Raw genomic sequence first — 14,266 nt, forward strand, 5'->3', positions numbered from 1 at the left:
TATTATCTGAATATATCTCTAAACATGGATGGAACTCAAGTCGGAATTTAAAACTTGATTTAAATAATGGCTATGCCTTATTTATAGAAAGCAAATAAAAATTACGTTTTATTAGCTTTAGCAAATGTCTACTATTTTCTAACTTTGCAGCTTCTAAGTTTATGTTACTTTATTAATTTCAAAAACAAAGTTATCTTTATTATTTCAGTATAAATTCTGGAGAACAGATTTCTTAACATGCATCAACAAAAGGCAGGTAGGCCTTATGGAAAACATCAAAAAACAATAATCTGCTTTATATGTATTAGTTATTGATAGCAACACATGTATTTATATATACCCACATATACACTATACTATTTATATTGATTTCACCTGTCTTATCTGTTATAAATTGGTATTATCTTAAAAGGTTTGTAAAACCTGAACATTCTTGATAAATTGAGGTTTTGAGGCAGAAATTCTATCTTCACTACCTTAATGTATGCACCTAAAGAAACTAAGAGTTCTAATCTAGTAATGTTCCACATTTAATATTACTTGTCCATTAACAAGCAAAACTACCTATTGAAGACATTGTAGAAAGACTATACAAACAAAAAGGGTATTCAACACCAGCCAAAAGTTGACTACTTAGTGTTATGAAGTCTTTCACTTTTAGCTTAAATAAAATATCAGTAGGTTGTCAGACTCTCTCACTGCCTTTCAAGAGAGTAATAAACTACTATAAATGTATAACTTCACTATAAGCACATTTTTAAACAAATTAACTGTTAATTACCATTCTAATTACTCTATATACTTATTATAATTACCTAAAGGTAATGGTAAAAGTACTTTAAGAAAAAGCTCCATTGCTTAATTTCCAAGACAGAATTCTACCAAATTTACCCTCCAAATAACAGAGTTTATAAAAGTATAAAACAAATAAGCATTTAGCATTTTTCCCAAACTAAACTCCTCAAAGTCAACTGAGGAAAACATCTCTCACTGTATTAAAGTAATAGTCCTAATCTCAGAATCCATTTAGAAGCTAAAAACCTCTGAAAAATATTCAACGAAAAATTCAAGCTAACAAAAACCTACATGCAAATAAGTTTCTCAAATATCCACTCCCCACACAGGCAACAAAGTCTTCGTAAGTCAAGGAAATAAGTTCTATAATAAATAAAAATGAAAGGCTCTTCTCCTCTACTCCCAGATTGTTACATTTACTTATTTTCCTTGATGATTTTGTATGCCTAAAATTTCAAGGGGAAGGACAAAAATTAGAAGCTATCAGTTTTTATGAGAGATGTATACTAGGGGAAAAAAAAAAACACTGGAAAAATGTTGCGCTGAGATCAGAAAGTGTTCCTGACATACCTATCAGTGTTTTAATGTTTCAAGAACAAAATGTACCTTATCAGTCCATACACACGAATTAAGACTCACACTGAGCTTCACAACACTGTATCCTAATTTACCACATGAAAATTTGCTTTATCTTAAGGTTGAGCTCTGCTAATCATCTCCCAATATAATTTGCAACACGTTATGAACCCTTAATGAAATACCATTTACAAAGAACTGGGAAAACCAGCTCACAAGTTAAAGTGAAAGAGATTTAACAAAACAAAAACAAAAACGAAAACAAAAAAAGGGACAAAATAAAGAAAAAGAAATGAAATTAAAGTAAAACAATAAAAAACAGAGACAGGGCGTCCATCTTCTGCGGTTCAGACTCCGATCTCATTTCCCCAATGAAGATTTCACTTGACGGCAGGTTTAGTGGCATGGCAAACAATGCCTAACTCAGGCAAGTGTAACAGGTCTGCCTTGGCCAGTCTAGTCATCTAATAATGCACAAATATCACATAGAGAAAACATACAAAACCAAATTAATAGTCAAAATCCATCTACTAGAAAATGTGGACATAAAGTTATGACTGATGATTAGGCTGACACCCTTGTTATGTTTGACCGTATCTTTTTCTACGTGTTAACATTTATAAAAAGAAATCTGAAATGCACGCAACAACAAAAAGAGGTCATATTTGGACAAGCATAATGCAAGCATATTTTATTTTGAAATGGCATGTTTTATTAACAAAGGCTAAGGCTTAATATGCATGAAACTGTTACACATCAAATGTTACTTTTACAACTTAGGATCTTCTCACATTACTGTCTGCACTAAAAAACAGCAATTCAAAGAAACTGAAAAAACTTCTTAAAATTTTTTCTATGGTTTTTCTCACTTATGATGCTGTTTGTTCAACATCAAGGAAAGGATGCAGTCAGTGAGGTCAACAGAACACTGCTTGCTTATAGCACCACAGCACATCTCCTCTTACAGTACTCCACTGGAATACTTTCCTTTGGTTATTTCACACTCACTCTGCTATCTTTTTTAATACAATAATGCATTATTTCTTTGCTTGTAGTGCATAATCAGACTTTTAACAGCTCACTGTGAAATTCTTGAGGTTCCCTAAATTCATCTCTGCTGTATTTAATACAACTAATGAAAAACACATATCTGAATGTTTCACCAATACCAATTGTAGGTTAGTGTTTTAAAATATTTACTTACTTATAAATTGCAATAAAAGTATGCTTAAATTTTTCTGTTCAAAAACGGTAAAACTGTCCAAGGTTTAATATTAAAAATCTTAAAAAGGTACATCTGACTGTGCATTTATTCATCTCTATCAAGTAAAATAAACAATAAAAGGGACATCTACATGCCCATAATCTTGAACATTTATAACAAAATACTGTAGGGCTTCTCAGATATATGAAAGATTCTATGGGAATATAGCAATTTCCAACCAAGCAACACTGATAAAATTATTCCTTCCAATTAAGTAATAAGCTAACATAATAAAAGATCCTGTGTTATTGGTGGCATTAATTTTCTGATATAATTAATATTCCACTTTAATAAACCTTTTACCTGATTTCTTTTTTCCCAGGCAGTTTCTCAGTATGAAATTTCACTATAAAGTTTGTAGAACAAAACTATTAACCAGCTCCTTTCCCACCTCACCAATCTGGGGCTCACGGTAGCCTTACAGATCAGCAGATAAAGATATATTTGGCCAATAATGAACTTTAATCCATTTTTATCTTCCCTACCCACTCTAACCCCCAAGCATGGGAAAGACACTTCCAAGTTTATCTGAAAAATACTGAGAATGTCCTATTCTGGGACTTCAAAAATGCCAGCCTGGTACTCACTGTATTACATATATAATAATGATCTCATAGTAACAATTAAGGTAAATTACCTTAAGAGTGTACTTGAAAGTATAAATTACAAATATTTTTCTTATAAATATCACTTAACCCCAATTTGCCAAAATGTGTACATTGTTTTCATTTGTAATAGTATTAATGTTTTTGTAATGTTTTTGACGTCCCAGAACAGGCATTCTGAAATAAGCATAAAACCTTGAAAGCGCAGCAAACTGCTTATTATCTCTTATTTTAACGGTAGCCTGGCCACTGAAAGAGGTTTTAAAAATTACATATGAAAGCCCATCAAACTGTTTCCCATAAACTTTTAGGTTTAAAACAGTTTCAGTTACAATCATCCACCAGAGAAAATCTACTTAAAGACATTTTAATTAATAATAACCCAATTCTAAAATCCTGTACACACGCTAGTCAGTGCTCTGAATAAAAGTTTATTACACACCAGAAGTGTCAAAATTCAGCACAGTCTATTATACGTGAGTGGCTCTGTAAATAGAAGTTACTAAAAAATATTAGTAATAATTAGTTCTTAAAGCAGTTTAGGTCGTAAAATTTAATGGATACTTTAAGGCCTTTGTTCCTATCTTCAAGAACTATTTCCTTTATGGAGGCTTTGGAAAATTGCTTTCCTTTTTTTCCAACACTCCTCCTGCCCCTTTCTGGGGCCAATAAAAGAAAAAATTAAATTCCAGTTGCAAAGCAAACAATTACACTGAATATAAAATAATGATCTCATAGTAACAATTAAGGTAAATTACCTTAAGAGTGTACTTGAAAGTATAAATTACAAATATTTTTCTTATAAATATCACTTAACCCCACTTTGCCAAAATGTGTACATTGTTTTCATTTGTAATAGTATTAATATTGAACACACAGGATATATGCTTAATTACACACTTTAAATAATTTCCCATATCAATTTTTTTTAATTTCAGAAAGCTTTCTTTGCAATCTGCAAATTGACTACAGAAAGCCAAAGCAAACCAGAAGCCAATTTATGAATGTTAAATTGTAAAATCTCAAATGTACATAAGTCATAAATTAACCATTTTAATATTACTATTAGGTAAAAATGTTTACCTTCTCCAAATTTCATTCTTACTTTCACACACATACCAAGAGTATTGTCTACTTGCCAATCTCTAGGAAAGCTAAAGGCAATAACAGACAGGACAGAAATTAAAATAAGAGGAAAAAAGTGAGATACCAACCTTCTGCACAAGGAACAACTATCAGAGCTCTGTCAATAAAAACCGTGTTAGTTAGATGCTGGGCCACGCCAACACTTGATGGATCACGAAACTTAACATAACATACTTTGGAGGAAAAAGCAAGAGGTGCGTTGCTGCAAGATAAAAAGAAAAACAATTGAACTAATAAACATTTGCTTGGTTTTATCATTTTCACTTAAAATTTCTTTCTTAATCTTTACATAATCTTACGAAATTAAGACTTAAAAACTTTTTGTTGTTAAGGATCATTAACACGTAAAATAGTGAAACTTAGTCATTTAATGGTGATTTGCCTACCAAGACAGAAGGCAATCGACGCAGGCCTACTGCGTTACTTGTAAAACTTGGAACTCAAATTAATCAATCCTTAATCTGAGTGAAATGTAAAAAAAGGTAATTTAACCCAAAAATTAACTCAAAAAGTGTATCATATGTAAGCAAAAATCCCTTTATAAAAGCTCCAATCCTCAAGATTTCAAATTTTATCGTCATTCCAACTCTTCTTAAATGTGTTTCCCAAGCATTTAGATCACTAAAAAACTTCAAAACAGTCTTAGAAACAATCAGGTAATATGGAATTTAAATTAAGGTCTTTTGCATACACCAGAGCTGGACAGTGATATGGTTTTCCAGACAAAAGATTTTACAAACAAAATCTTACATATTTTATAGGCAAAACAGCACAGACTCTAACTGGTCCTACTTGATTCAGTTCAATCCAGGCAGGCCTATAGTAAAAATGAACCAGACATAGCACAAATGAAAGGAACTTTTCCTAAAATGAATACATCCTGTTAGATTCGAAAATACACTATCCTCATGGATAATCATTTTGTCAGCCCATCCATAATTACTTTTCATTAAAATCTGTAACTGTTTAAAAGCAGGACGAAACTAAGTATATATGTAAACTGTAACACAGATTTTATGCTAAAATCTATTTGAAACATTTAAGATTTTTCACACTAAAAAAAGAGATCACTTGAAAAATACATGACTTAATAGTCAGTTACTTTTGTTTACAAAACAGGAAAGAAAACCGACTACAATTCCGGAACTAGTAAATGGCAAAGTTAACATCTAACATCTAATCATCTAATTCCAAACTTCATGCAACTAATCATTCAACTAACCAAGAATCTTTAAACCATTCTGAAATACTATTAAATTAGCAATTCCACAAACAGTCATTTTTAAAATCCAAAAATCCAGATTTCTTTGTAATTCTTCACGTTCAGGAACAAATCCATCTTTAAACAATGTAGAATAACCACATTAATAATGGTTAAATTTATATACTTATGCTATTAACCAAACAATGTGATAATAAAATGTATCTGCATTTAGAACTTAAAACTATTAACATTATTAACACAATTAGTAAGGCCAAAGTTGAAAATAAAAGATGTACCTCTTAGCATCCAACTCACTTCTGCCTAGGCATCCAATTCAGGATTCACATCAGCCCTCACCAAAAATCCCTCTTTACCCAACCCAACACCTAAGACAAAGCAATTTGTGTACTGACACTGAGGTAATCATATCCACATCCAGACTTAACTCACCATCTTTACATGACCAAATCGCCAATTCAGGCCTCTTGTGAGCTCTAGACTCCCACTCCCACGTCCAAGTGCCTGATGGAATATTACACCTTGATAGTCACTAAATAAGTCCAAAATACATTCACCAACCTCCTTCCTTACCAGTCTTACCCTCTGTCCCCTATATTCCATATCTCAGTAAAAGATACCATCATATTACCCAAGTCTGAAACCTAGGAGTCACTAGAGTGACCGTCCTAAGCGCTGCCCACCAACTACTTCCAAAGCTCCTTCCGGGTACACAATAAAATTTCATTTTTCTGTTCCTTTAAAGTTAGGTGTGGCCATGTAACCTGCTTTGGTCAGTTAAATATGAGCAGAACCAACATGTGTCACTATTCTGAAGAAGCTTTGAGAACCACTGTTTGGCTCTTTTCCTCTGCCACAATGACTGACAACATTCAAAAGATGGTTGGGACTCATCAACTTCATCCCAGAATGAATAACCACAATGAATAAAGTTCCCACCCCCATGAATTTAGTCTTAAAAATAGTATTTTGTCAGCCAGGCAGGGTGGCTCATGCCTGTAATCCTAGCACTATGGGAGGCAGAGGCAGGCAGATCACCCGATGTCAGGAGTTCAAGACCAGCTGGGCCAACATGATGAAACCCCGTCTCTACTACAAATACAAAACTTAGCTGGCTGTGGTGGCACACTCCTGCAATTCCAGCTACTTAGGAGGCTGAGGCACAAGAATCGCTTGAACCCGGGAGACAGAGGTTGCAGTGAGCTGAGATCATACCACTGCACTCCAGCCTGGGCAAGAGAGTGAGACTGTGTCTCAAAAAAGAAAAAAAAAATTGTCAAACTACAAAGATTTGAAGTTATTTTCAAAACTCTACTTATTCTAACTGAAAAATTATCCTTGACCTTTCTGTCCTCCTCATCCAATTGGTCAATAAATCCTGCGTAGAGTACCTTCTAAATATTTGTCACATTAATTTTTTCATCATTCTCATTACCAATGCCTTAATTCAGACCCTCATCATTTCTCATGTGGATTACTAAACAGCTCTTAACAAATCACACAGCACCCAACCTCAAATCCTTATTAATGGTCTTCCACAAAAACTCCCACAGTGATCTTTCTAGACACTAAATTTCACTGTGTCACTCCACATATTAAATTTCCTTAAAGTACTATTCCATTCTTGCCTCACCATGTAAATGATGATAACCAAAAATTGTACCTGTGGTTCCAACAACACATCACAAACATAAGGGTCTTCATATATGCTGTTCCATTTGGTTATGGTATCCTAACTCCCATTTTGAATGCTAATTCCACTTTTCTTCAAGGCTGAAATTTCCAAGTCTTCTGGTAAACCATCTTAAGATACCACAATCATTAGGTACAGCCTCCTCCATGTGCTACCAAGACATTCTATATTGTTTCGGCACAGGCCTTAGCATTCCTTATGTGAAACCCTCAACAGATCCTGTAAGCTTCTCTAGCCACAAGTGATTAGTAACCAGTCTCAAGGGCCCATTTCCCTGGCTGACCAGCAGCCTATAATTTGGGAAGTCAGGCTCAACCAAATGAGCTAGATCAATCAATCAGGTTCTCTCTATTGGGCTGGAAGGTGACTTACAGTAAGCTGTAAGCCAAATGATGAGTACAGAATAGGTATGCAAAGAAATAGAGTAGACAGAAACAAACTGAATTAATAAACACTGGAGAGAAAGCAGCAGATAGTCATCTTGATTGCTGATACTCTTTCAGTTCCCAGTCATAGTTCCCATGAGGCCTGGCTGTACTACAATCTTTATTTTTCAATGTAGTGAAATCTTTCTTTTTAATAATAATGTCTCTTCTTGATCTACCTTGGGTAACACTCTTTCCGTCCTTTGTAACCGAAAACAGTCTATGATTACAATAACCTACTAAAGCCCTAGCAATTCCAACAGGAATAACTCTTTTGCCTCTGAAACCTTCAAGAGCCTGACAGTCATCACTGAAGCAGCAATTACTAAATTGACCAATCCTTTGGTGAAGGAATGTAAACGTAAGTAAGAACTACTGAAAACTAAAACCACATTTCCAAATACCCCTAGTTGAAATCTACTTCATTTCAAATTTAAAACATCCACAGAAATATGCACTCTGAGTCTGGATTGTAATGTAACTATATGTGAAGATACACCACCAACATTTCACAAGCCTGGGAACTGGTTAAAAAAATGTTGGTCTGTTCTGAATAGCATTATCATGGAAGTATGGACACTAGGTATGGCTACTCCACTAATTTAAGCAATTTTTTTTTTTTTTTGAGACAAGAGTCTCACACTGCCGCCCTAGCTGGAGTGCAATGGCGGGACCTCGGCTCACTGCAACCTCCGCTTTCCACGTTCATGCAATTCTCCTGCTGCCTCCCAAGTAGCTGGGATTACAGGTGCACACCACCACACCCAGCTAATTTTTTGTATTTTTAGTAGAAACGAGATTTCACTATGTTGGCAAGACTGGTCTTGAACTCCTGACCTTGTGATCCGCCTGCCTCAGCTTCCCAAAGTGCTGGGATTACAGGCGTGGACCACTGCACCTGGCCAATTTTCTTAATTTTCATTTCCAATTACCTTCCTTAAAATAGAATAAAGATCAACCTACATTTACTTCATAAAAATACAAATATTTGGAATTTTCAGGAAAGGTAACACTATTTTATTTTGACCATTATAAACTAAAATTATTAGAGTGGCAAGCCAACATACAGACAGCTCATCAAACAAATGTGTACTTGCTTGTGCCCAGGAATTCAAGACCAGCCTGGGCAACAGAGGAAGACCTTGGGGAAAAAAACAAATAAAAGGGGGTGACATATTCCATTTGGTCTAAATGTATCCATCTATAGAAACTAGCAGGCCAGGCACAGAGGCTCATATCTGTCGTCCCAGCACTTTAGGAGGCCAAAGCAGGCAGACTGCTTAAGCCCAGGAGTTTGACTCCAGCCTGCGTAACATGGTGAAATCCTGTCTCTACTTACTAAATAAATAAATTAAATAAATAAAATTTTAAAAATAAATTTTAAAAAAGTAGCAGTACCCAAATTTAGCAGATTTTAGTTTGATCTCATTCGTTGACTTAAGTTTTGTTTTTTTAAAATACAAAATCTTACCAATTTTTCAAGAAAAATTAAAACTTCTCACTGGGTAGTAAACGCAGAAACCAAAGAACCAACTTTTTGGGCATCAATTAAATTTCTTGGCCCTAATGGGTTATTTTGTCTTTTATTAAACATAATAATAGCACTATACAATATTTTTAAAGCCAATGAGGTAATAATATGTCCAATATTTTATCAGTACATTAATATATACATCCTTTAGAGGACATAGGACCTACCAAAAATGATACGCCAAAACATGAGCAAAGCACACAGTATTATGTACAAAAATATTAGTTGGTGCATTATTTGTAACAGGGTTTCTCCATTGGGCTTCAGTGGCCCTATGGATTAGCACAATTCCTCCTGTTTAAGACTACTCATTATGCATTGCTAACATTTACCCACTAAACGCCTACAGGCCCTCCAATCATTGTTGACAATCAAAAATACACACCTCCCAATGTTTCTAGCTAAAATCCACTAATTTGAAATACCAAAAAAAGCAATCAAAATATCCAACAATAGAATTTCAAAACACACAATACACTCAGAAATTACTAATCTCTAAATATTATTACTATAAATAAAACAATATGGAAAATGCTTATGACAAATTAAGTGAAAAGTTTAAAATCAGAGTGTATGATTCCTTTGATTACACTATATTACACATGTTACATAATGATAGCACTATACAATTATTTTTAAAACCAATGAGGTAATACGTCCAATATTTATTAATGCATGTGAAAAGGACGCAGGGAAATACATGGAAATGGAAACAAGCTTTGATAGAGTGGTGGGATCACAAGTGCTGTTTCCTTTTCTCTATTTTCTATAAAGTGGTTTTAGTGGTTATTTTTTTTTTTAACTAAATAAACTTAAATAAGTAGTTGACAAATTTTTCCATTCTTTCTTAGAACTTTTGAAGACCAGAGAAGTGAAGGAAATCAAGCAAAAAAAAATCAACACAGGAAAAATACCTAGTGTAACAAATCAGGATAGGCTTACCCTTCAGGGTTTAGTTACCTGAAGGGGGTCACGGGGAACTTACAGGGTGCAGATAATCCTGTTGTGCTGGTTATATAGGTATAGGCCTACTTTTTAAAGATTCACCAATCTGCGCTTACCATCTGTGCACTTCTCTGTAGGTACATTAAACGTCAATGAAAAATTTACCGAAAAAACAACAAGGATTTCTTACTTGTGTAAGAAAGTTTTCACAAGCTGTGAGATTGATTTATCGTGCAAAAAGTTAATAGTAATTCTACATATTTATCAACTGGCAGCACAAAAAAAGGATGACAAATTGCAAATAAAAATTAATGCTTACAGTGAATGTTCACAAGAATTCCCTAACCTTAAAAAATTCTTAACGTTTAAAATATAAAGATGAAACTCAACCACTGCATCATGCCAAAATCTGAATTTTCATATTAGCAACTTAAGTCATTTTTTTTTCAGAGATAGGGATCTCAATATGTTACTCAGGTTGGAATCAAACCGTGGGCTCAAGCTATTCATTCACCCACCACAGCCTCCTGAGTAGCTGGGTGCACACCACCACACCTGACTGAATCATAAAATTTTAATGAGAAACTATTTTCACATTCTACTACTGTATTTCCAGTATACTTGGAAATACATATATATATGGAAATAAATATACGAATATATTTCCAATTTTAAAACGATTAAGTTTCTACTCGGTTCTAAAGATGTCATAAAATAATTTATGTGACACTGTAAAACAATATATTTTCAATATTTTCAATACAACTACTACTATTGCAATTTTTATCCATTTCGGGCCAAATCTGCAAACACGTCTTCTAATATAAGGACCAGGCAATGACAACTTCATTACGAAGCAGAAAACCTGTGAATAAAGCATGTTAATATTGCTTTAAAACATGAATGAGGGATCTAGTATTGCACTTAGGGAAAAACTAGTTAAGGATTCTGCCTGGCCTATATATGTTACATGTATGCTATAATTTTGCTTTACATGTTACAGTTTGTGACACACACTACCGTAATCTTCCATACGTTTAAGTACTTTTTATTCTCTTTGACTTTTAAACTCCAAGTAATAACACCTGGTTTCAAAAAAGTAGCCCATTACTGTCAGTTAATAACTGCTAATGTGTTGTCACCCAAACCCAGGTTTCAACCAAATAAATGTTATGTTGATAATGAAGAACATTCTGCAATATATTTCTTCTACCTATGAGATACCTTATTACCACAGCCTTGAAAGCAAGATTTACAAAGGTTCATGTACAAAATATTTTACTGATTGATTCCAATGCCTGCAGGATACGGCACTCACCCCAAACAATTCTCAATTATTAAGAAATGTTCTGAGAGCTTAAATTGAGATGGCTGAAAGCATTTCCAAAAGTTAATTAAAGCAATAATGCCATGGTTAATCAATCAAAATGTATGTGCGTGCACTTACGCAGTATTCTCGTCAAAAATGTATTACCTGAATCTCGTCATGAAGAAATATAAAGAGATATATATATGCACATCTCTCTATATATCTCATCTATATAAACTCAGATTATGGGTCATTTTACAAGACAAAATGAACTACAAAACAAAATGTCAATGTCACGACTTTAAAATCTTTTAAAAGGTGACGGGACTGTACTAGATTAAAGGAGACAACTATTAATACATGGATTACTTGGCATATTCAAGGGAGACATTATATCTAATTATATACTACATCAAAAACAGACAAAAAAGCATTATTAGAATAACTGGGGAAATTTTAATAATCAACTGTAGCCAAAAAAAGACAAAATGCTCGTGAAGAGAACATGGATGTTCAATGTATTACTCTTTCAACTTTTCTGTATGCATGAAATATTCCAAAACAAAAAGCAGACAAGAAAAACTTAAAAAGTAAATCTTAAATAACCACACAACTTTTACATAGCTATGCAGCAATACTGTTATAACCTAAGATAGAAAACTAAAGAAAAACAGGTCTAAATGCATCACGAGGAAATAAATCACTTTCTTTTTTAAAGAAAGAAATCTTGGGTAACAATTACCCCTTCCCTCAAAGGATTTTGATACCATGAACAAAAAACAGAATCTTAATACTGTAAGATCTACTATTAAAAAAAAAAAATGTTTCTGTGTGCAAGAATGTGAACAACCTGCAAACCCCTTGCGAGTTTTCTAAATAGATAACATCGTACGTGGGAAATTTTACCATTCCAAAATACACCATCTGGGAAGTGGCCGGGAGCCGCGAATGCCAGCCAAGATCTGGATTTTAAATGTATACGGCAGGGATAACCCTGCACCGACTGACACTTTTTCTGAAAGCTCTGGGACAGTGTGACCTTTGAGGAGGAAAATTTAATCTGTTGCCAAAACGGCGAACAGACATGATCTTTGGGAACATGGATGCGCTCGGTTAGATAAACCAAGATGCTAAGTTTTGTGTGACCGTCCTGGGAAACAAATACAGCCCCAGTTCCATCTTGTCATCAGCAGCAGGCTTTCTCGTCAGCAAAACGGCCTGACACCAAGGCCTTAAAAACTGGACAGTGGCTCAGGCGCGGTCTCCGCGATTTTCAGAGTGCAAAAACGCGATGAGGCGTTTGCCATGAGGGCTGTTCCGGGCCCACCTGCGGCCATCTTAAGTTCGGGGGGAAATGAGGAGGAGGGGGCACGGAATTCGAAGACCCATGAGCTAACACAAGTCCCGGAGGCACGGAAAGGGCAACCATTCTAAATCCTTGGTAAGGGCTCCGTGCAGTAGTTAACCCCCCAAATCCGACTAATAAGGAGAGCCGGACGGCGGAACCCGGTGCCGTAATCAAATATGGGCACCAAGGTAAGCCTGGGCGATCACGTGACACGCACCGCGCGCCCGCGCTCTCCCCCACGCCTCGGCTCCCGAGGTCTCTATGGCGCCCGCGCCCCTCCCCCAGCCGAGCTCCAGCACTTACTCCGGGGGGTAGAGCCGCAGCTCCTCGATTTCTCCTAGGAAGGAAAAAAGCGTCCGCATCTGCTCACTGGTCACCGCCGACGACAGATTCGTCACCTGAATCACCGACGTGGGGGTGAGGCCGAAGCCTAAGCCCAAACCGAAGCCGCCGCCGCTGTTCATCCCGACCCCGCTGCCGCTGCCTTCCCGCTCCCCAACGTCTACGACGCGTCAGCGACGGAACCGGGAAAGCGGAGAACGCGCGGCCGCGAGCGCGCTCCCGCTGGCGAATTCACAGCGCCGGGCAGATCTAGCCGCCCATTTCACAACTCCCCTGCTCCCGGGGCTGCGCGCGCCAGCCGGAAGCGTCGCCCCGGCAACCCGGCGGGTCTCGCGGGGCTGCGGTCTCCTGTTCCCGGGTGCCTGGGGCTGTTGCTGCTACTGGTTTCACCGCGAGTATTTTTTTTTATCGGTGTTTTTGTTTTCCCCAGAAGTCGATGCGAATCTTGTGCTCCTGTCTACCCGGTTCCTTCCGGTCTCGGACTGGGAAACCAAGCGGCCTGGCCTGCTGGTGAGGGACTGTGAAGGAGGAATGACTCTTCGGTAACACAGAAAAACACTTGACCAAACTATAGGGCATCCTTATCACATACAGGCAGCACTCCAACTCCAACTATTTAAAAAAATTGGCAAGCGTCCTAATTGTGAAAAAAACAAAATTTTACAAAATGTGTAGGTTCAGGTTGAATTAAGGAAAGAGGCAGTAAGATGAAGGCTGCGCACGGGTTGTTTATAACCTGTATTTATTCCCTCTTTCCACAGGTATTGATGTTTATTGAGTGCTGTGTCCCAGGCACCATGAGGCAAGGGCGCGTAACAGACAGTTACAGACAGTTCACATAGAACTTGCAACCTAATGAGAGACAATAGTAGTGAGTCCAGGGCAGCTGCTCCCAAAATGCCCTCCGCAGATCCCTAAGGGTACCGAGACCTTTTCAGTGGGTTGGCAAGGTCAAAACGATTTTCATAATAATATTAAGAGTTTGTTGACCTTTTTCACTTTGTTGACATTTGCACTAGTAACGTGAAAGATTAAACTGCTGACACCTTAACAGCAATCAAGGCA

The 14,266-nt window shown here is 36.3% G+C and overlaps 1 protein-coding gene across 5 annotated transcripts in view; it reads right to left on the reverse strand.

Moving 5' to 3' along the window:
* Window positions 1-13,482, reverse strand: part of SREK1 (splicing regulatory glutamine/lysine-rich protein 1) — a 37,726-nt gene extending 24,244 nt beyond the window's left edge. For 2 of the 5 annotated variants that reach the window (XM_011961288.1, XM_011961290.1), the window contains exons 1-2: window positions 13,163-13,482; window positions 4,455-4,588 (exon numbers count right to left, since the gene is read on the reverse strand). In XM_011961288.1, coding sequence (XP_011816678.1) covers window positions 4,455-4,588; window positions 13,163-13,323 — 295 coding nt within the window. In that variant the 5' untranslated portion in view covers window positions 13,324-13,482. Of the gene's footprint in view, window positions 1-176; window positions 1,836-4,454; window positions 4,589-12,519 lie in introns of those variants that run through there. The other 3 variants (XM_011961292.1, XM_011961289.1, XM_011961291.1) reach the window with 3 other exon arrangements.
* Between the last annotated feature and the right edge of the window lie 784 nt (window positions 13,483-14,266).

This window comes from Colobus angolensis, unplaced genomic scaffold (assembly GCF_000951035.1).
Source record: "Colobus angolensis palliatus isolate OR3802 unplaced genomic scaffold, Cang.pa_1.0 Scaffold546, whole genome shotgun sequence".
NCBI lineage: Eukaryota > Metazoa > Chordata > Mammalia > Primates > Cercopithecidae > Colobus > Colobus angolensis.